The 24,462-nt window shown below is 38.7% G+C and overlaps 1 protein-coding gene across 2 annotated transcripts in view; it reads right to left on the bottom strand.

Annotated features, from left to right (window-relative positions):
• ZNF521 (zinc finger protein 521) overlaps positions 1-24,462 on the bottom strand; it is a 286,210-nt gene that overhangs the window by 26,017 nt on the left and 235,731 nt on the right. For both annotated transcript variants that reach the window (XM_007448590.1, XM_007448591.1), the window contains exons 6-7: positions 4,124-4,255; positions 1,596-1,711 (exon numbers count right to left, since the gene is read on the bottom strand). In XM_007448590.1, the coding sequence (XP_007448652.1) occupies positions 1,596-1,711; positions 4,124-4,255 (248 nt within the window). The remainder of the gene's footprint in view (positions 1-1,595; positions 1,712-4,123; positions 4,256-24,462) is intronic.

Raw genomic sequence — 24,462 nt, 5'->3', positions numbered from 1 at the left:
GTTGCCGGATGCGCAAGCTCAGCGGCCACGGCTCACGGGCCCAGCCGCTACGCGGCACGTGGGATCCTCCCAGACCGGGGCACGAACCCGTATCCCCTGCATCGGCAGGCGGACTCTCAACCACTGCGCCACCAGGGAGGCCCCATGAAGTATACTTTTAAATAATAGTCTAACTTGGTCTATCTTCTATATTCAGTTCACAAACAGATGTGACAGAGTAGAATTCTTTTTTGAAGTGATGAAAAGTAATCGAGCAGCCTTAACACTGGTGCATTGACACATTATAACACTTAAATAGCATCACCCATTCTTTCATATATATTTTATCTGACGTCCTTATTGGCTACTTGTTCACTGGTAGGATGAAAGCCGAGATGATAAACTGTAAGTTCCTTATTTTGATACAAAATTCACATAAATATGGCTTCCTCAGAGCCCAAGGAGGTCCAAAGCTGCCCCAGGGTCCACAGCGTGGGATGGGAGATGAAGGAGTGGGTGGGGCTTTGGGTCCCTTAGTCCTGCCTCAACCACATCAATCACATCAGACCCTCTTCAGGTTGTTTAGGGAATTCAGTACCAAAGGAAAAAACAAAATCATCCCCACCCTATTTTAGTCTAAATAACTTCACTGATAATAATAATGGTCACAATAATGAAATAACTTCGAATTCTGATCCATTCTCCTCCAAGGGCGCCAACAAGATTTAACAAAGGCATGTTACTCTTATATCATTCCATCTTAAAAATGAAGATATTTATTAGACCCAGTTTTCAGATGAAGTAAGAGGGGGAAAAATAGACTTATTTTCTTTTTACAATAAGGGACATTTCTGGGTTAGGATCCAGGTCTCTGACTGACACCAGTCTATTGCTAAGAATAATCAAACTGACCAAACATTTCTATTATATTTTAGAGCTTATACCCTACATTCAGACCTGTTATTTCATTTTTACCTAACGACAGCCCTGTGAGTGTTACATCTGTCTATTATTTCTTCACACCCGAGGTTCTGAAACACCTTGGACCAGCGCGAGGTCACACATCTAGCAAGCGGGACATTCAAGGCTAAAAAGTCTTTGGGTGCAAAATTTGCAACTACAAGGCTGTCACTAAGTAATAATTATTCTATTCTGTTACGTAGAAGAAACACAGCGGATAAGAGTATAGCTTCTTTCTTCTCTTCCCTTCTCCCTTCCAATTTTAAGCCCCTCAGGACAACAATAACCTGGACATCCAACCAGCTTGTAGCCCAGTGGGAACAGAACATGAATAAAACAGGGTTTGGGAGAATGGGCCCTGACAAGTGAGGTGAATGATCCTACAGTCCAATAAACCTGACCCCTAAGTCTATCACACTGGGTCAGAAGATCCAATTATAGGTCTGTTCTAGTTCTTTTTATGATTGACAGCAGCCAGAGGCAAAATTACTTTGGTGTCTGTTAATCCAGCCTCTAATTTTCCCTTTGCCCCAGTACACACAAAGCATCATGGTGGCCCAGGGTGAGCGATACCGTGAATCCAGATTTAAAATGCCCTTGTTTCCTATAAGAAGAGCAACTGAGTTCAATGCCAGCCCTCCTCATGGGGATGTTACCTGCAGCTCTGTTTGGAAGAAAAACTTCTGTGGACATTGTGTGCAGTCATAGATCTTGTCTTCTTGTCCATGGGCAGAGAAAATATGCTGCTGCAACTTGTTTGCTTGAACAAACACTGAAATGATAAAAGAAGAGTGAACTTGGGGTTATTTTCATTCCGAAATGCCCTCCGTCCATGACTCCCGGTGAACAGCTGCAGACGGGGCAGAATGAATGGCATACCTTCTGGGTGTGACCACTGCCAGGGGCCTGGGGAGAGTGAGTCACACGTGCTCATGGTTGGGTCTCTGGCTTTTGTTAAGATGCACTCTACCGAGCACCTAACTCAACCCAAACAGCTCCAAAGTAAAGGTTTATCGAGGCCCTGCCCCCCATAAATCTTTTAAAATGAAAATTGTCAGATGCACAGCACTGTCTGAACAGAAATGATTCTTATTTCTCAGCAACCCATAGGTTAAGAAATCACAGATGCCAAAACCCTGTTTACTGTATTTGCCTAAAGTCATAGCTACCAAACAGTTCTCTATTTAAATGTGTTAATGCTAAAAATTATATCCCACAGCTACTCTGGGGCACTGTCTATAAATGTGAAACAGAACGGCAGGTAAATTCTCTTTGGATACTTTAAGATCAGCTCAGCCTATATACACTGAATGCAAGGGTTTCAATAATATAAACATGTTCAATTTTAATGACTACAAAACAAGGCCCTAAGACTGTGTAACAGTTTACCTAGGAGACATACTATTAATAATTAAATTGTATATGCCAGAGGCAGTGTTTGGGTTGGCAGAACTGACTTCTGATGGATGCCTGGTGCACTGTGACCTAAAAAAGTTTGCATCTACAATATTAATCTGTATAGGCAGGGAAAGGATTTATTAAAGATGCTGGCATTTGACTTTGACTCTAATCATTAAAATTATTCTAATTGCCAGCCAGCCTAAAATATTAGAATATTGTTCTTGTGAGTCATACATTTTAATCATATTTCTCATTACCTTAAAAATCTGCTCAGATTTCTTCTTCCCCCCAACACGCTTTATATTGGAAGGTTGTTTTTTTTTAAATTGCTTTTTCTAAAATTACTTCAAGATACACTAAAACAATTCAGGTCTGTCAGCACAGGAAAGGCAGACCGTTCATGATTAATGCATTTTTGTCTCTTACCTACATCAACCAAAAGAAATGGGGTTTTTAATACTAATCTGCAACAAATCTCTATCTAACTTAGCACATTTTACGAGGCTCCTGGCCACAACATGAAAGGGCTGTTTTATTAGGGGTCTTAATCATGAGGGGATCTATGACCCAATCCTCCTTATGAAGACTTACTAGGAGCTTTTATAAAGAACCCAGACTCCTGACTCATTGTATTAAGACAAATACTACGTTATGGTGAAAACAAAATATATATATTTTAAATACAAATTTGGAGGAATCAAAAAACAGTTCCAAAATAAGGAGTGGCTGATGGAATTATTGAATGAAGGAGCCTCACAGGCAAATGGTAAATAAAGGCAGAACCACCAGCATAGTCTGGTACTACTTGTGCTGTGTAGGAACATGGCCTCTCTCTTTTTATTTTATTTTATTACAGGACAGAAATCTGCAGGCTGAATGCAGTGAAGGTTAATACCAATGCTTTGGAATTTTACACCGCAAACCAGGAAGTCACTTTTGAGAGATGTTTTTGTTTTGTTTTGCTTTTTCTGACAAAGAAGAAGGAAACACAGCCTTGAGGGGTTTGACCAATGAGCCCAAGACACAGGCAAAATTATCACAAAGGATTTTCCAAAATAGCTTTGTCATTGTCGCGGGAGCAGCAGAAACGTGTGTGATCATATTTCAACCCCTATGGTCTTCAAATTATAGTTTCTGATTTGCAAGTTTTCTTTCTTTCTTTCTTTCTTTTTTGCTGCTGCTGCCGAAAACTATAATGCTACAACATTTCATAAAAGTTTCTTCTTACAAGTGTAAACTTATGTCAACTTCTATTTTAAAAATCCAGTGACATAGGAAATAAAGGCCTCATCTAATGTGTTCATTTAATCTGTTTTCTAGCTCAAAGAATTGGGGGAGGGTTTTAATAACGCCTTTATATTTCATAGAGGGAATGTTATAAAATTCTCCACGTTTAAATAACAGACGTGTTGACAACACGGCTGTGCTTCTTTTAGTCCCATGTCTTATGATGAAAAAGCCACCTTTGCCTTGCTAACCTTTTAACACCGAGAGGAGAAAAGTGAATGAAACATGGTGTCATTTTACAAATGGAAAAGTGCAAACTTCTGAGAGAACCTGAAATGCCATTTGTTCATCCTGACAGCTAACCTTCCTGACCCTTTGAGCCTCTAAAGTAGGTGGCAATCGAATAATGCTAATCAGCAGAAATCAAACGTCTTCTTCCCAAATTGAACTGAAGTCAGATCTGTAAAAGGCCATAGCAGTGGGAAGTATGCCCTGGTAGGTAAGACAGGATGTGGCTGAGAAACTCTCCAGAGTTTTCCAGAAATAATCTTCCTACCTGTAAAGCAGACAGGACACTTGAAGGTACCGCCCATCCCTTCGAAGCTGTGCTCGATCAGGTGGCACTGGAGTTTGGCAGGGGAGTCGAAGGTCTGGCTGCAGAGTTTGCACTCATGGTTCAGTCCTTCATCTGTTAAGGAAAGTGCGTGAGCAGAAAAGTTGACACCCATCACATCTTTGACAGACTAGTGAGTTAACTATAACTGCACACGTTAAACTCTTTCCAGCCCCAAATATAAATGTGTAGTAGTATATATGGTTACTTCACATTATTTATGAATTTATATCAATTGGAAACATTTCTGGAATTTAAAATCGAACGATAACCACAAGGCAGGTTTTATCTTGGGGTAAAAATGCATTTTATTAAGCTTTTAAAAGTAAAATTGGTGTGTCAATAACGAGGCATCTCCTTTCCTCTAACTAGCAAGATTTTATGGGCTGTGTATTTCCAAAGTCCTGAAATAAAGGAAGCATAGAAAAATGAACAGCTTCTCCCCAGGCCTCTCCTCTGGTTTATCTAGAAGGTTCTAGAGATTTCTATCACTAACCATAAGGTTTTTAGTGGTTTTCCCATTGAAGACTTCCTTTTTCTACTTCCAAGATTTTCTGGCAATTTTGAAATATTATTAATGCTCATAGTGTTTTATAAATGCTCTTTTTGCTTGCTTGAAACTCCCAGTCCCCCATATCTTCTCAGTTCATTGCTCCCTTTATTTTGTAAGACAGTTTCAGTTTTACCCTCAGATCTAGACTCTGCCTGTCTTTCTCCAAAGGCACTTTCATGAGCTCCAGGCTCACTTTTGACTAGTCCTGGAGTTTTCTTTGATATCTCAGGAACAGGTAGAAAAATATTTTGATGTAATAACAGTTGCTATATAAAATGAAAAGTTTGTGTTACAGACAGAAAACATTATTTTTATGTTGTTTTCCTCATTAAAATGTTTATGAAATTATACATTTAAGGATGATTCTAACTTGTTTCAATTTGCAGGCATAAGAAATGAAAACCCATAGCACTAGAACAAACAACCTAACACTTCTTTGGTGCTTACTGTGTTCCAGACACCGTTGTTCTAAGTGCTTGCAGACATGAATTCATCGAATTTAACAACAACTACTAGTATTCCCATTTTATAGATGAGGAAAGTGACACCCAGAGAGTTGAACTGATTTTGCTCTGAGTCATAGGAGCAATACTTGGTGGAACCAGAACTTAAACCTAGGCAGCCTGGCCTCAGGGTCCATGACCTTAGCAGACATACTATGGCATACACCAGCTATTCCCAAGACTCTCATTAGGAAAAGTAAGGGCTGGGAGGCTTCAGTTTAACCTGAAATGTTACCAAGTTATACTTTTATCTTCTCTTATTTGCAAAGATTAGAAATGCTACTAAGGACCATCTGTGTCAGATACTCTAGGTCTAGGGAATGAAAGACATATTTACACTGTAGGGGTAACGAGTCTACACTCCAAAGTTATTTCCTTTTACTCAACACCACATGCATGCAGAAGTCCTTCACCAGTTGATATTACTGGCAACACAAAGGCCCAATTACAAAGTGAATTATTATTAGCTAACTAGGAGTAAAATCACTCTATTTGTATTCCTAGTCTTTCTTCTCACGCAAGTATGAGTCTTTAGAAGCAGAGGATTGGAATTTGTAAAAAGAGAAGCAAAGCACTAATTAAGCCACCCACTACTGTCTACATTTCACAGGAGATAAAAACCTACTCTGTATTTGGGTGGCACAGTAAATTCCTTGATTATAATTATGTAAGAAGGAGTTTAATTGTGCATACTGACATGACTAGGGGTTATACAAAAAGCTTTAGGGATTATATAAGATCAAAGGTTTTTCGTCTGTTCCTTTCTCTCTCTCTTTTTTTTTTAATCCTAAAGGCACCAAAATTTTTCTAAATTTTGGATATTGACTAATATGAGAAACATTATTTATTGTAGGGAATTGGGTCAGTAAGTTAATCGTCAGAAATACTTGCCAAATTTAAATGTTTTCTATTTCCTCAGTGCTGTATACCTTTATTGTGATAGTAAGAAGGTTCCTAAGAGTTCTAATTTCATCTTTAAATTACGTGCTTTGCACAAGAACCAAGATGTGGTCTATGGGTGTGAGAAGTTATACACATATGTTCCAGAATTCTTAAACTTGCAACGTTTGTCAAGGAACGTATATAGGCCTGGTGGGTTTTCTTGGGGATAATGATTGACTGTTACATGAACATAACGTAAATTATGCACGTTAATGTGATCTTCAGTGTGATGTCATCTTTCTTGACTATGAGTATTTTGTTTGGAAAAATAATTGAAGGGAAAATAAATAAGATATATTTATATGAGTATAAGGAAAACGTCCTCATAGATTTTTATTTATTTCCTATCCAAAGAACAGAGAAGTTCCATCACAAAATGTTAAATAATCAAAATTTCGTCCAGTGAATTCACAAAAAGGTGACACACGCTCATAAAGTATTTATGCATTATTAGTGCAGACTTCTTTTCCCTGAATTCCATGCTTTGTGAGGGCACCGACAGCAATGATAATAACAATAGCACCCAGCATTTTCAGAACCCTTTATAGTTTAAAAGCACATTGTAATATTGAAAAAAATGTTGGACGTTCTATCTGCCTTTTATTTCTAAGTTACATAGAGGTCTTTTCCAACAAATAACTTGTCCTAGTTATTTGAGTAGGCCAGAAAATATATCTGAATTATTACACAGCAAATGATAGATAAGCAAAAGCCAGGATGCTCCAACCTAGACAATGGACATACCCACCCATTTGTCTCACTGTTGTTAACTTCTCTGCTCATTTTCCCATGTTCACACTTACTTATCACCACAGGGTCAAATGATAATGAATGAGAGAGAGGGGGGGACCCAAAACGTGGTTACAGCTGGTTAATAGAATTTATTTTGTACTTTTAAAAATTGAAGTGGGGGGGCATAGAGAATAATGGCAAACGAAGAAACATATTTATAATAAGAATTTCAAAAGTTTATACTTAGTCTCTGTTTAACTCAGCTACCATTCATTCTATATTTGCATTGTGTGGCAAAGGGCAGTGTCTTAACTTTCAAAGAATTTCGAAAACACCCTTAGTCCTGGGGGGGGGTCAAGCTCAGTTAAGCTCTGTTTCCTTTAAAAACTGAGCTTCCCTCCTTCCTTCTTCCTATCTGCTAGGTCCTCAAGAACAGTACAGAGTAACCATGGTTTCCATTAAACGTCCATGTTCATGAGGTGCACTATCAATACCTCCAGCTTCACGTCATTTTAAGCCTTAGACTCAAGGACTTTACCCAGGAAGCCACAACTCTCACCTTGTTTCCTAAAGGTGCCAAAAGTTTAAAAAATTCCATCAGAGTAACCATTTCTGCTCTCTGGAAAGGTAGCAACTGACAGTAATTGGATAATAATACAGTCTGACTCATTTATTAAAAAGAGATTCTGAGTCAACTGATTTAACAACCATTACAATATTCCTTTAAGAATATAATAGGCTAGTGCAGCCCTATTTTTTATTAAGAGTTATGGGTGGCATCTATGGAAGAAACTTCTAGATTTTTCTTCCTCTTTTTTGCTTATCTATCTTCTTCAGATTTTCTACAATAAGCATAATTTACCTTTATAGGTTACTCTGAAAATTAAAGAATAAAAAAAACTGTCTTTTCTATACCCTACTAATAAAGATCAAAATTTTGAATGCCAAAAGTTAGACAGAAAATGAGCAATATTATGAAGTACAGAAAAACTCCAATTCTGAACATTCGACTGAAAAGTATTCTAGCCAAATACATGTGAAAGCAGAAACTAGCACATGGAAAGAGAGAGAGAGACATCACAGTGTGTATTAACCCACCGAATGAGAAGAATATGGAGCTTTCAATATAAACCCATACCTTTCCAGAACAAACAGAAAACCCCTCTCTCTTGTATCCTGGTGCAGGGGACCATGCATGCCGCCAGCACTGTGGGTCCAATGTCAGGAAAGGCAAGAGTGAAGCTCTTACCACTGAGAATGTGTTGGCAGCCAGCAACTTCCTGTCCTGGTCAACCACTTTAAAGCATGACCAAAGATGGTTTGGGTATAAATGAGAACACTTTAAAGCATGACTAAAGATGGTTTGGGTATAAGTGAGAAATAATGTCACATGTATATAAATTTCAGCTAAAATAATTATTTCCATTTGTTGATCTGTGTTTAAGTGTGAACATAAATGTAAACAGGAATCAAGTCTACATAGAAGAGACGGATGCTAATGTAAATATTTACTCTAATATTAAATGTTGCAAAGGAAAGAATCTGAATACATAATTGCAATACAACCTCACTGCCTTAGAAGGGAATGTGATAACCATTTACTATAATCATGTGCTACAAGAACAAAATCTGTTTGTCTAAGGCCAGTTCAAAGGGGAATGATAATTTCTCTCTCTCCAATTTATAAAACCTGGATGAACACAACTATTAATCAGTCAGTTTTGTAACAGAAAAAATAATAGTTACCATTCGGGTGCTCAAGTACAACCCACGTTATAAGCTCCAACATGGCAACTGTTAGCTGAACACAAGACACTGACATTTCAATATAAGCTTTAAACAAGAGAAACCCTTTAAGCAGCCTCTAGACTGTGTGTCTCATGTTTATACTCCTTTTCCTTCAGTAAAAACAAAAATCTAGAGCAGCTACAAGCAAATGTTCAGTGGTTGACTTACATGTAGCTGTTATCCAAGGAATCACTGGGGGACTCCTAATATCACCTGATCAACACTGCAGCCATTACTAAGGACCGATTTGTAACGGTTTATAAGTAGAACTCCTTCTCTTACTTACCCTCGAGACTGGACAGAAGGGTCCTCCAGCCTCTTCCACTGCATAAATCTATAGGCTAAAGTCCAAAGCTAGATACCCCTCCTGGTGCATCATCACGTGGCAGGGGCCATACTTAAAAGCTCTGAACTGAGTGAGAGTAAACTCTGCCCTCAGAATCCAAACAGAGGAATCAAATGCCCTGCAGTTGCAATTTTTCCAGTTTGAATGTGTGTACCACTGTATCCTTATATATATTTTTAAATCCAAGAAAACTATGCCCTAAACCAATTCCCAACCCCCAACCCTTTACTTTGCTTCTCCTCTTCCCTGAGTTAATTTCCAAGCACACATTTATAAGCTAGGGGTCTGAGGAGTAACAAAGAAAAGCCGTACATGACAAAACTCACCCCTTGGCTACGCTGGCTCACCCTAGAAACCAGGAGTAGAAAAATAGGCAGACTGTACTGCAATTTACCATATGCACACAGCCATCACATCTTTCTAGGCTCACTGTGCTCAGGCCACTGTAATTTGTTGTGTTATATACAGCACATATTTCACAAATGTAACACAAACACACTGAAGTGCTAATTTGGCAACGGGGAATATTACTCAGCCCTCAAAGTTGGCCACTAGATTAGTCATTAAGCCCCCAAAGTAAGGGAGCATTTGAAAATACTGAATATTGTGTGAACCTTTTCCTCACACTAGTTAAAAAGTTCTGCCCTGGGCTTCCCTGGTGGCGCAGCGGTTGGGGGTCCGCCTGCCGATGCAGGGGACACGGGTTCGTGCCCCGGTCCGGGAAGATCCCACATGCCGCGGAGCGGCTGGGCCCGTGAGTCATGGCCGCTGAGCCTGCGCGTCCGGAGCCTGTGCTCCGCAACGGGAGGGGCCACAACAGTGAGAGGACAGCGTACCGCAAAAAAAAAAAAGAAAAAAAAGTTCTGCCCTATCTTTCTGAACAAGTCAACATGAAAATGAATGTTGCCTGAGGACTGTCACAGCACTTTCTTGGATTTTTCTCAATGGCAATATGAGAAGGTCTGGCACTGTCAGTATTTCCATGCCACATAAGAGAGAAGTACGAGATATAAGCATAAGACTCCCAATAAGACAGGAAGGGCACTGGGAATCCCAAGAGTAAATGAGCATTGGGTACCTTAGCTTTGTCTATCCATACACAAAATGTCTAACCCTTAGGTATGTCAAGAAAAGCAAAATGATAAATATCCCCTATGCTTCAGCCAGAATCTTATTTCAAGGAGACCTACAAGGTGCAGGTCTGCACTGAACTCAGTTACTACCTGCTTTTGGCCAGTGGTCTAAAGACAATGATGTTTTTGCACTTTATAAGCAGAACCACTGATACTGACACTGTTATTTCCTGTCTTGAACTTCTCATTATCAGCAGGGCTGGAGCAGGAAATGATTCAACTGGGGTAGGCTGCACTGTACCCAGCAGATTTTAAAGAGCCCAGGGGCTGCCTCGAGCCCCATAAACATCAGCAGCTTGGAAACTAGCAGGCGGTCCAGGTGGGTTGGGATGGGAGAGGCAGGCAGTGGGATTTTAGATGCTCTGAGATGCAATATTGTCCAATTCCTTGGCTATTATTATCAGTTGTGTTAGCAGTTGGGTAGCAGTTATTAGAATATTCTCACATAGGAGAAAACATTGGAAAGCTGTTCAAACAATAAACAGTAAAACAAACAACCCACTGAAAAGGTGGCTTTCCTCCACCTGTAGGGACTCTGCAGCGATATTTTGGCTCAAGTTCGGAATCAGGGCTAAGGATGCAGACTAAACCTGACCAGTATGTAGGCACCTCCAGGTCTGCGTCCTTCTCTTCACTTTTCTCATCTAAACATGGACCCATAGCTGAAGTCTCAGAGTGTGTATTACACAGTGCTGGCAAGTAGCTTTAAAGGCAAACATCTGGGGTTCAAATGTTTTTATTAAAACAAACAAATAGGGCTTCCCTGGTGGCGCAGCGGTTGAGAGTCCGCCTGCCGATGCAGGGGACACGGGTTTGTGTCCCGGTCCGGGAAGATCCCACATGCCGTGGAGCAGCTGGGCCCGTGAGCCATGGCCGCTGAGCCTGCGTGTCCGGAGCCTGTGCTCCACAACGGGAGAGGCCACAGCGGTGAGAGGCCCGCATACCGCAAAAAAACCCAAAAACAAACAAACAAATAAACATCAGTTTTTGGTAAGGCACTGATAAAATCACTTTGAGCTCCTCTCACCCTATTCCCCAAGAAAAAACATTCTTAACCAAGAAAAGAAGAAAGTAGTACATGTTTCTTGGTAAAAATGTTAACTCTGAAGAAGCAAGAGTGGGGATGGGGTGGGAGTGAGGATGGAGACAAGCTAAGCCTGAAATACAATCTCTAGTTCTGTTTAGAAGTTAGGGTTGCTTTAAAAAAACAGCTCCTTTGTATAAAGCTTTGATTTCACTATATGCCATTGTGTTCCACGGAAAGAGGTCCAGTTTATTTGAACAGTCCATTTCCTCCTTATCTATGTTCACTTGAATTAATGAAAGCAACCCTTTCTCTTTTGCAAAGTTTTTGCCACCTGATCTTTAGTGCTGCTCTGCTCTCTGCCTTGACAGAAAGTTTGTGGGTGCACAAGACAGTATAAAAATATTCAGTTCCACTTCACATAATAATTAGACATACAATATGATTGGAAACAGCATGCTCCCAATTTCACAATTCAGTAATACATTTCAGCTCTTGGCCTCACCTGTTAGAGAGAGGCAGGGGCCAGCCCCAGACATCTTTATACCAAGAGAGTGCCAAGAACTAAATTTGGGGTTACTCAACAATTCATGCTACAAGGCCCATTCCAGGAGGGCAAGGACATTTGCCTGTTTTGTGTATTGATGTTTGCCAAGTACCCACAATAGTACATGGCTCAAAGTTGAGACTCAATAAATACTGAATCTATGGGAAATATATACTTAGCTGGTCCTACATCTAATTTCACCAGAAGAAACTGCCAAGACTAACACCAAAACAATGTTTATTATTTATCAATTGAGTTTTAAAACTTTGTTCCATTCCCTTGTACACTAAAGCCTTTGCGTGTGACAAATGTGGACCAGCAAAATTTACCTTATGCTACTTGCCTTCATTATTTTTTGAAATAAGATTAAAATGTTCTGGCAAATGAAGTATTAACAAAATAACTATCTTATTTGCCAACTTATCTCTGGCAGGAAACTGATGAGTCAAACTCATCCATTATTTCAAGAGAAAAAATGTTATTATGCATTTTATTTCTGAGATACCAAAAAAAGAGAACCATATGAAAGAAGGGATAATTACCTTTTATTTGTCTCAAGTCACAGAGAAGTCTCTATAGCATACATCCATGATGTGCAGTTCATGTTTTAAGCAATTTTTAATAGTTATGCATTCTTATATTACAAAGCTCTGTTCTTTTTTCACTAAATCAGATGTATGCATTTATTACCCTCTTTGCTTGAAATTTCTTTTGTTTGATATTAAATACCTGTTAATGCCCTCACATCTGGGACTTTCGGCGCTAGCGTAAGTACAGGTATATTTAACTTCAAGTACTGTACCAAAAAACCACAGAAATTGGTAAAATTGAAAGAGTTCATGCAGTATAGACTAAACGTAACCTGCTTTAAAGTTCAATCTATTGGGAAGACACCCTGGAGAACTGAGATGGTGCAACCATTAATATGAATTCCACACAGCAGTAGGCCAGCAACTCCAGCCCTACCCTGGACACAGCTCTCATCAGGTGTGTTTCCGTGTTCCTGTGCTGAGTTGATGGCAAGGGTCAGGGCCTTTTCTTTTTCTTTTTTTTTTAATCTTCTTGGCATAAAGCCACGAGTTATCTGAAGGAGAAAGTCTCTCAACACCGAAAATCTGTCTATTCTTGCTAAAGGCATAGGTTGCTATTGCTGATGATTTAAAAACAAAACAAACAGAGCCCCCCAAATCAAACAAAAGAAATGGAATGAGGTTTACCAGCTTCGGTAGGTATTACGGATTCCAACAACCATGGGGTTTTTAGTGACTACAGGTTTAATACAAGAAACTAGCCAGACATTTCCAAAGAAAATTATCTTTCTAAGAAACTTATATTTTTGATGACTTATGGCAAAGATGACATCTTTTCCCCTAAACCGTGGTGTTTAGAATCAGGATTCAACACCACAACACAGGTCAAATCTGCAATGGAGCATGAGGGTATAAAGGGGGCCAGAAGCCCTCAGATTTCCAAGGGACCTTATCCAGGCCCTTTCACTTTGTCTGTAGCGATACTAAGAAAGTCCTAAGCAGCAATGCAAAAATCACAATACTGCACGTTATTTGCAAATGACTCACACTGTTATTGTTCTATTGGTGTGACCTTAGAAACTTGGCCTTGAAGAATAAAAAAAAAAAAAAGGTAATGGCGCAATAAATGCAGTAAGATTTCTAAAAACAGTTTATCGGAACTGTGCTGTGAAACTTGAATTCTTCTAATCAGGCCATGCCACCCCTTAGAGAAATTTTCCTGTGCATTATTAAAGTGATATACTGCAGTACCAGTTAGAGCTCCATAACCTTTAAATTGCCGGATTGTAATTAAGGCCACTAGTTTTATTTAGGAAGGTTCAAGGAGGCTCAATTTAAGTTGGCTTAACTAGTGTGAATTTAATGTCATGCTTCCACGAGGCAGAGAGCTCTCTGGCCTGGCTGTTCTGTGGCACATGCAGCTGCGGGCTCATGAATTCTAAATTAAGCCCGGCTTTAAAGAACCTACAGATATCGGAAGTAGCTGGGTGTGTGAAAGTACACATCCCCAGCTTTGCATATGTACATCATACATTCATTCACTACACTGGCAGCTGCCTGATTTGGGAATCTCAATACATCTGATTATTTATAGCGTGAATAGAAGGGGGTTAAATTTACTCTTAAAGGCACAATGACCACTTTCATTGAAAGGTGAGGCCTAAGGCAAATGTCCAATCTGTATTAATGATTTAAAAGAAGATAACTTTTTTACTTTAAAATATTAATTAACCTGGAATTTATGTTATTGTAGACTATCAGATGATGGCTCTCTAAATGGATTTTCTTTTCAAATTTCAAATACCTAAAAAAAGTATATATATATATATATATATATATATATATATATATATATATATATTAAATCAACTATATGTCAATAAAAAACTATCAAATGATAAATCAAATAAAAAAAAAAATATATATATATATATATATATATATATATATATATATATATATATTAAATCAACTATATGTCAATAAAAAACTATCAAATGATAAATCAAATAAAATGTGCATATAACAAAGTTGTAAAGGCAGGAATGTTATTTGCATTATAAAAGAAATTCTAAGAAGGAAAATGTACAGTTGGGTACATGAGGAGAAAATAAAGCGAACTATTTGGACAGGCCACTAAATGGAGTGCTGAAAATAATATATAAACTTCACTGAAAGGGCAGCAAATCAAGGACTGAAAACAAAAGATAAGAGAAAATGAAGGTCCTCAATGCAGAGACTAGCAGAGCCATTGGGTAGCAGCAGAAAGAAAACACTTAAGGATTTGACCCGTGTTCAAAATTCTACTGGATGTGAGCTCGAAAACATTCATCTCTGGATGGAATGCTGGCAATTTTCTGTAGCTCCAATGGCAATAATGATAAATGAATTTCCTTACAGCCAAGTGGCTCAAGAAGCCAACTACGCTACCACTATATAAATAATAACAATAAGCAATTAAAGAGAACAGTGGGTTACAACTATAAGGTGTCAAAATATATTAAAAAAACTGCAACAACACACTTAAATGAAAAATAAACGTACAGGGTGTGAATCTAGGTACAGTTTCTTCTTCCACACTCTGTTTTAGATAAAGCTTTTTATGCTTGAAGGAAAATAGAGGATGACATAAAACTACTGTAAGGTGATTAACATCCCTCCAAAAGCACATAACACTCCCAATGCTCATAGAAATCTGAAAAGTGATATGGAAACATGATTGTGAAGGCACGAGAGAGCTGGCTGACCACTATTTGCTGTTATTCTTTTACTAAGAAATATTCTAATAAATACCTCCCTCTGCAAACTGTATTTGTTGGCTCAAACATTTTCAAAGATACCAGAACATTGTGTTTTTTTTTTCATGTAAAATCGAGAAGCAATAAACTAGGAATGTGTAGGTAAAAGGACAGGGTGAATGTATATACTGATATTTGGCTAAATGCCGGAATGTTTGATAAAGGTTAGAAGGGGCTTTGGAGACAATCTCATTAACTATGGACTTGTTGAAAAGATGAGAAAATTGAGACTAGAGATGTCAACTGACACGTCCACCCTGGCAAAGTGTTTTGGCCACGGCCAACCAGAATCCAGAGTTCCTGAATCCAGCACTACACTATCCCACCAAACTCTCATTTTAAGTTTCCTCCCTCTTAACTACAACAGCTTAAGTCATCAATTATGCAAAGCAAAAGTTATTGTCTCTTTAGATCTCTTACTGATGTACAAAGAATTATTTATACTTCCATGCCATCCGGTCACCCATTTGCTCCCTGACAAGACAAAGCCTGAATTTATTCCAATCCACATCATCCGCTATTTCCTAATCAACTAAGTACATACTATTAAGGTCCGTTGCCCTTGTAAAAGTGCTCCTCTCCCTTCTGGAAAGCAGAGCCTTAGCTGACATGCAGTGCCTGTCGGTAACGGAAAATTAAATTCCCCGTATCTCATGATTCTGCAGAAGTGCTAGGAACACCATCCTTGGTAAAGCACATTGGGCTGAGCTGTCAATCTGAAGGGAACACCCATGATTATACAACTTACGGCATAGAAGGCATTCATGGCTGAATGCTGATGCTTTCTCCCAATGGCAATTACCCACTGATTTGGTTAAACTGTCACCTGAAACCCTGTGGTGACTGGGCTAGAGGCTCTCCTGTATGGTATTATCATTATTCAGAAACAAAGACTGATTCCTTAATTCTGTTCTACCTATAGCTAATTATACTTCTTCAAGGTATCATTTGAATCTGAATCATTCCCTGATATGGTACTAAATGGAGTATTTGGGAAGAAACTGGGACTCCATGCATATCCTAAGTCTGTGGCTTACTAAAAAGGCAATGCCATGCTTATGTATGGAAAATAATAGCTCACGATGTTCCTTACCTACATTTCTCTTGGGCATCATTCTGGATACACTGGCACATCTAGACACTATAAGCTGAAGCCAGGACGTTACTGTCATACCAATGAGTTATATACTCATTCCTAGTTCCTTCTGTCTGTTTCCTGTCAGTCAAGAGTAACATAAGTGAGAGAGTTACTCTCTATTGAGATGGGAAAAAAGAAGGGAGAGAGGGAAGGGGAGGGGGAGGGGGAGAAGAAGGAAGGAAGGAAGGTAGAAAGATTCATGTTGTAACAAAGATTTCTGCGTTATTCTCCTTAGCTTGGAAGTACAGTGAAGAAGCAGATATTCCTGTATGTTTTGTTACGTCACAAACCAAAGCTAAAGGCTATGAAATGGGCCTAACAGAAATCATGAATTAGTTAATAAGTGTATCTGTTAGATAAAGAATGAGACATAAGAGTCCTTGTGAAGATGGCGGAGTAGAAGGACGTGCGCTCACTCCCTCTTGCGAGAGCACCAGAATCACAACTAACTGCTGAACAATCGACAGGAAGACACTGGAACTCACCAAAAAGATACCCCACATCCAAAGACAAAGGAGAAGCCACAATGAGACGGTAGGGGGGGCACAATCACAATAAACTCAAATCCCATAACCACTGGGTGGGTGACTCACAAACTGGAGAACACTTATACCACAGAAGTCCACCCACTGGAGTGAAGGTTCTGAGCCCCACATCAGGCTTCCCAACCTGGGGGTCTGGAAACAGGAGGAGGAATTCCCAGAGAACCAGACTTTGAAGGCTCACAGGATTTGACTGCAGGACTTTGACAGGACTGGGGGAACCAGAGACGCCACTCCTGGAGGGCACACACAAAGCAGTGTGCGCATCAGGACCCAGAGGGAAGGAGTAGTGAGCCCATTGGAGACTGAACCAGACCTACTGCTAGTGTTGGAGGGTCTCCTGCAGAGGTGGGAGGTGGCTGTGGCTCACTGCGGGACAAGGACACTGGCAGCAGAAGTTCTGAGGAGTACTCCTTGGTGTGAGCCCTCCCAGAGTCTGCCATTAGCCACACCAAAGAGCCTGTAGCCTCCAGTGCTGGGTCGCCTCAGGCCAAACAACCAGCAGGGAGGGAACTCAGCCCGACCCATCAGCAGACAAGCAGATTAAAGTTTTACTGAGCTCTTCCCACCAGAGCAACACCCAGCTCTACCCATCACCAGTCCCACCCATCAGGAAGATTGCACAAGCCTCTTAGATAGCCTCATCCACCAGAGGGCAGACAGCAGAAGCAAGAAGAACTACAATCCTGCAGTCTGAGGAACGAAAACCACATTCAAAGAAAGATAGACAAGACGAAAAGGCAGAGGACTATGTCCCAGATGAAGGAACAAGATAAAGCCCCAGAAAAACAACTAAATGAAGTGGAGATAGGAAACCTTCCAGAAAAAGAATTCAGAATGATAGTGAAGAGGATCCAGGACCTCAGAAAAAGAATGGAGGCAAAGATCGAGAAGATGCAAGAAATGTTTAACAAAGACCTCGAAGAATTAAAGAACAAAAAAAGAGAGATGAACAATACAATAATTGAAATGAAAAATACACTAGAAGGAATCAATAGCAGAATAACTGAGGCAGAAGAATAGATAAGTGACGTGGATGACAGAATGGTGGAATTCGCTGCCGCAGAACAGAATAATGAAAAAAGAATGAAAAGACATGAAGACAGCCTAAGAGACCTCCGGGACAACATCAACACTGTTAATGCAACATTTGCATTACAGGGGTCCCAGAAGAAAAAGAGAGAGGAAGGACCCGAGAAAATATCTTAAGAGATTATAGTCGAAAACTTCCCTAGCACGGGAAGGGAAATAGGCACCCAAGTCTAGGAAGTGCAGAGAGTCCCAGGCAGGATAAACCCAAGGAGAAACACATCGTGATGCACAGTAATCAAACTGACAAAAATTAAAGACAAAGAAAAATTATTAAAAGAGCAAGGGAAAAATGACAAATGACATACAAGGGAACTCCCATAAGGGTAACAGCTGATTTGTCAGCAGAAACTCTACAAGCCAGAAGGGGGTGGCATGATATATTTAAAGTGAAGAAAGGGAAGAACCTACAGCCAAGATTGCTCTACCCGGCAAGGATCTCATTCAGATTCAACGGAGAAGTCAAAAGCTTTACAGACAAGCAAAAGCTATAAGAATTCAGCACCACCAAACCAGATCTACAACAAATGCTAAAGGAACTTCTCTAAGTGGGAAACACAAGAGAAGAAAAAGACCTACAAAAACAAACCCATAATAATTAAGAAAATGGTAATAGGAACATACATATCGATAACTACCTTAAATGTGAATGGATTAAATGCTCCAACCAAAAGACACAGACTTGCTGAATGGATACAAAAACAAGACCCATCTGTATACCGTCTACAAGAGACCCACTTCAGACCTAGGAACACATACAGACTGAAAGTGAGGGGATGGAAAAAGATTTTCCATGAAAATGGAAATCAAAGGAAGCTGGAGGAGCAATACTTGTATCAAATAAAATAGACTTTAAGATAAAGAATGTTATAGGAGACAAGGAAGGACACTACATAATGATCAAGGGAGCAATCCGAGAAGAAGATATAACAATTATAACTATATATGCACCCAACATACGAGCACCTCAAGACATAAGGTAAATGCTAACATCTATAAAAGAGGAAATCGACAGTAACACAATAATAGTCAGGGACTTTAACATCTCACCTACACCAATGGACAGATCATCCAGACAGAAAATTAATAAGGAAACACAAGCTTTAAATGACACAATAGACCAGATAGATTTATAGGACATTCCATCCGAAAACAGCAGATTACACTTTCTTCTCAAGTGCACACAGAACATTCTCCAGGATACATCACATCGTGGGTCACAAATCAAGCCTTGGTAAATTTAAGAAAATTGCAATCTTATCAAGTGTCTTTTCCGACCACAACGCTATGAGATTAGAAATAAATTACAGGGGAAAAAAAACATAAAAAACACAAACACATGGAGGCTAAACAATACGTTACTAAATAACCAAGAGATCACTGAAGCAATCAAAGAGGAAATCAAAAAATACCTAGAGACAAATCACAATGAAAACATGATGATCCAAAACCTATGAGATGCAGCAAAAGCAGTTCTAAGAGGGAAGTTTATAGCAATACAATCCTACCTCAAGAAACAAGAAAAATCTCAAATAAACAATCTAACCTTACACCTAGAGGAACTAGAGAAAGAAGAACAAACAAAACCCAAACTTAGTAGATGGAAAGAAATCATAAAGATCAGAGCAGAAATAAATGAAACAGAAACAAAGAAAACAATAGCAAAGATCAATAAAACTAAAAGCTGGTTCTTTGAGAAGATAAAATTGATAAACCATTAGCCAGACTCATCAAGAAAAAGAGGGAGAGGACTCAAATCGATAAAATTAGAAATGAAAATGGAGAAGTTACAACAGACACCACAGAAATACAAAGCATTCTAAGAGACTACCACGAGCAACTCTATGCCAAAAAAATGGACAAGCTGGAAGAACTGGACAAATTCTTAGAAAGGTATGACCTTCCAAGACTGAAGCAGGAAGAAATAGAAAATACGAACAGACCAATCACAAGTAATGAAGTTGAAACTGTGATTAAAAATCTTCCAACAAACAAAAGTCCAGGACCAGATGGTTTCACGGGTGAATTCTATCAAACATTTAGAGAAGAGCTAACACCCATCCTTCTCAAACTCTTCCAAAAAAGTGCGGAGGAAGGAACACTCCCAAACTCATTCTACGAGGCCACCATCACCCTGATACCAAAACCAGACAAAGATGCCACAAAAAAGAAAACTACAGACCAATATCACTGCTGAATATACATGCAAAAATCCTCAACAAAATACTAGCAAACAGAATCCAGCAACACATTAAAAGGATCATACACCATGATCAAGAGGGATGTATCCCAGGGATGTGAGGATTCTTCAATATATGCAAATCAATCAATGTGTACACCATATTAACAAATTGAAGAATAAAAACCACAGGATCATCTCAATAGATGCAGAAAAAGCTTTTGACAAAATTCAACACCCATTTATGATAAAAATTCTCCAGAAATTGGGCATAGAGGGAACCTACCTCAACATAATAAAGGCCATATATGACAAACTCACAGCAAACATCATTCTCAATGGTGAAAAACTGAAAGCATTTCCTCTAAAATAAGGAAGAAGACAAGGATGTCCACTCTCACCACTATTATTCAACATAGTTGTGGAAGTCCTAGCCATGGCAATCAGAGAAGAAAAAGAAATAAAAGGAATGCTAATTGGAAAAGAAGAAGTAAAGCTGTCCCTGTTTGCAGGTGACATGATACTATACATAGAGAATCCCAAAGATGCCACCAGAAAACTGCTAGAGCTAATCAATGAATTTGGTAAAGTTGCAGGATACAAAATTAATGCACAAAAATCTCTTGCATTCCGGTACACTAAAAATGAAAGATCAGAAAGAGAAATTAAGGAAACAATCCCATTCACCATTGCAACAAAAAGAATAAAATACCTAGGAATAAACCTACTAAGGAGGTCAAAGACCTGTATGCAGAAAACTATAAGACACTGATGAAAGAAATCAAAGATGACACAAAAAGATGGAGAGATATACCATGTTCTTGGATTGGAAGAATCAATACTGTGAAAATGACTATATTACCCAAAGCAATCTACAGATTCAATGCAATCCCTATCAAATTACCAATGGCATTTTCTACAGAACTAGAACAAAAAAATCTTAAAATTTGTATGGAGACACAAAAGACCCCAAATAGCCAAAGCAATCTTGACGGGAAAAAAACGGAACTGGAGGAATCAGACTCCCTGACTTCAGACTATACTACAAAGCTACCCACGCACCTGTGGTCAACTAATCTATGACAAAGGAGGCAAGGAAATACAATGGAGAAAATAAGTGGTGCTGGGATAACTGGACAGCTACATGTAAAAGAATGAAATTAGAACACTCCCTAACACCATAAACAAAAATAAACTCAAAATGGATTAAAGACCTAAATGTAAGGCTGCACACTATAAAACTCTTAGAGGAAAACATAGGCAGAACACCCTTTGACATAAATCACAGCAAGATCTTTTTTGATCCACCTCCTAGAGAAAGGGAAATAAAAACAAAAATAAACAAATGGGACCTAATGAAACCTTAAAAGCTCTTGCACAGCAAAGTAAACTATAAACAAGATGAAAAGACAGCCCTCAGAATGGGAGAAAATATTTGCAAACGAATCAATGGACAAAGGATTCATCTCCGAAATATGTAAACAGCTCATGCAGCTCAATATTAAAAAAACAAACAACCCATTCCAAAAATGGGCAGAAGACCTAAATAGACATTTCTCCAAAGAAGACATACAGATGGCTAAGAGGCACATGAAAAGCTGCTCAACATCACTAATTGTTAGAGAAATGCAAATCAAAACTACATTGAGGTATCACCTCACACCAGTTAGAATGGGCATCATCAGAACACCTACAAACAACAAATGCTGGAGAGGGTGTGGAGAAAAGGGAACCCTCTTGCACTGTTGGTAGGAATGTAAATTGATACAGCCACTACAGAGAACAGTATGGATGTTCTTTAAAAAACTAAAAATAGAATTACCACATGACCCTGCAATCCCACTACTGGGCATATACCCAGAGAAAACCATAATTCAAAAAGACACATGCACCCCAATGTTCATTGCAGCTCTATATACAATAGCCAGGTCATGGAAGCAACCGAAATGCCCATCGACAGACGAATGGATAAAGAAGTTTTGGTACATATATATAATGGACTATTACTCAGCCATTAAAAGGGATGAAATTGGGTCATTTGTAGAGACGTGGATGGACCTAGAGACTGTCATATAGAGTGAAGTTAAGCCAGAAAGAGAAAGACAAGTATCGTATATTAACACATATATGTGGAATCTAGAGAAATGGTACAGATGAACTGGTTTACAAGGCAGAAATAGAGACACAGATGTAGAGAACAAACGTATGGACACCAAGGGGGGAAAGTGACGGGCGGGGGGGTAATGAATTGGGAGATTGGGATTGACATGTATACACTAATATGTATAAAATGGATAACTAATAAAGACCTGCTGTATAAAATAAAAATAAATTGAAATTAAAAAAATGAGACATAACTAAGGATAGCTCTTTCTCAGATAGCAAGTCCTTACATTACCTTCTGCAAAGCTATTAAATATTTCTTAAGACTATAATGCCAAATTATAAAGATGCTTTGGGCACAATAAATTTTTAAGCCCCTATCTTTATGACAGTTTTTCTAAAACCTGAACCAGCTCACTCAAGATCCATTTAAAAAATTTAAATATTGTATACTCTGTCAATGTAAAGAAGGCTGATAATTTCCTAACAGAAAAAAAAAAAAAAATCTATCGGAAAAAATTCACTAAAATATCTATCAATGGCTTTAAGCATTTTATATATTTAAAAGCTCTGCTTTGCCCCTCTGCACAATGTGATGCAATCAGCATAGAATTACAATGCTGTCTTAAACAATCTAAGTAGAAATCTGATACTCAAAACTATGAAATTTATATCTTTTCTGAAAGCAAATCATATTTAGCTCACTTATCAATTTCTTTGTTAATAAAGGAAAATGTAAAATTCCAGGATAAAAGGTGACCGACGGCGATGTCTTGGCCTCCTACTCTTCCTTGGCTTCTGAAAAGCAGTAGCAATGTCTCTTCTTAGAGACAGAGATTAGCATGAGAGTTTTTATATTTGACAATCCGGAGAAAAGTAAATACAGTGTATAATTTTGTAGGATAGTAACTGTTGGGTAAGATGGAGGCGAACAGTGTGATATGAACCAGCAATGAACAAAGTTCTCCTTTCTCTGAATATTGGAGGGAAGACATTTCAGAAATTAAAATGAGAGTGGGTAAGTATAGATTAGCCTTGTATGAATGTGCAGAAAGGAATAAAGTGCGGTCACTATTTTTGCATATTTTCAACCAATCACAATAACCGACCATGGCATGGATACTTGTATTTAGAGAAAAATGCTTAGTAACAAAATAAATTTTCTTCCCCAGAATGGGAAGAGAAGTTTCCTTAATTAAATATTGGCCCAGCTATTTCAAAGAATTAAAAATGAAATAAAACCTCAGAGAATTAGATGTAGCTAAGACTATCACATTACCCTTATGAGTGAGCACATGATCGATGAGGAAGCTATAGATTGGCATCTTGGCCAGACGAGTCCATTCTAAGCCTTTTTACTCTACCTAATGGCACCCACAATGCAAGCGGACACCCCCTCAAAAAGGAACAGCATGAGAAAGAAGAATGCAATCGAGTAACACACAGAGGCAGAATCTGTGCACCTCTTTAGATCTGTGCCTCTAGAATCTGAGCGTCTCTCTTTTGAAATGAATATTAGAAAGTCTGTCTTAAAATGATAACAGCGGGGAAATTCCAAATCAAAGTAGTCACTGTGGCCTTAACTCACCCGATTAGGCCTACATATTACCTCATTTGCTGCAAAAGATCATACTTTGTGCTCAGGCCAACACGACTTTTAAGCACAAGAAGCTGAATGAAGTGTCTATACAATTCAAACCCAGCTCCCCCGGCCCCCCACCATTTTTTGTGTGTTTTTTTTTGTTTTTTTGGAAAGCCCCATAAGAAGGAGATTCTTATCAATACTAAGACTATTACAGTGGTACATTTTCCTCTATCTGAGCATGATTATATATACAACAACTTATTATATTTACAGAGCATTTCACAATTTTCAAAATGTGTGGTTGTGGGTGTATATACTTCGATTCTCAGTTAATCTGCTCAATAACACGGATTGATCCAGGTTAACTCAAATCCTAGGAACAGTAAAACTCAAAGTCACATGGGTAGTAACTGGTAGAACTGGGCTCAGATCTGGGTCTAGGCTCCAGGTTGCAGGGAAGAAAATAATTACATTTCAACATGGAACCAAGTTTTTAGTTTAATCATCTATGATATTTAGTTCACTGGGTCACTATGCTCAGGAAGAGGGGAGATCACCCAGCAGTTTGTGTTGATAATGTGTTTAGTTAAGGCAGTGATTCACAAAGGGAGGAAAAATCAGAAAAGTATACTTTCAGCATGGACTTTTCTGATTATCTTAATGGTTTATTTTAGTGCCCTTTGAAGGTTTAAGGCCAAACAAACATAATGTCGATTTAGGTTGTTACTTTTTTTTTTTTTTTTTTTTTTT

Source organism: Lipotes vexillifer, unplaced genomic scaffold (assembly GCF_000442215.2).
Source record: "Lipotes vexillifer unplaced genomic scaffold, Lipotes_vexillifer_v1.1 scaffold168, whole genome shotgun sequence".
In the NCBI taxonomy this organism is placed as follows: Eukaryota; Metazoa; Chordata; class Mammalia; order Artiodactyla; family Lipotidae; genus Lipotes; species Lipotes vexillifer.
The sequence above is the reverse complement of the archived record's forward strand: the minus strand, read 5'-3'. Positions and strand labels throughout refer to the sequence as shown.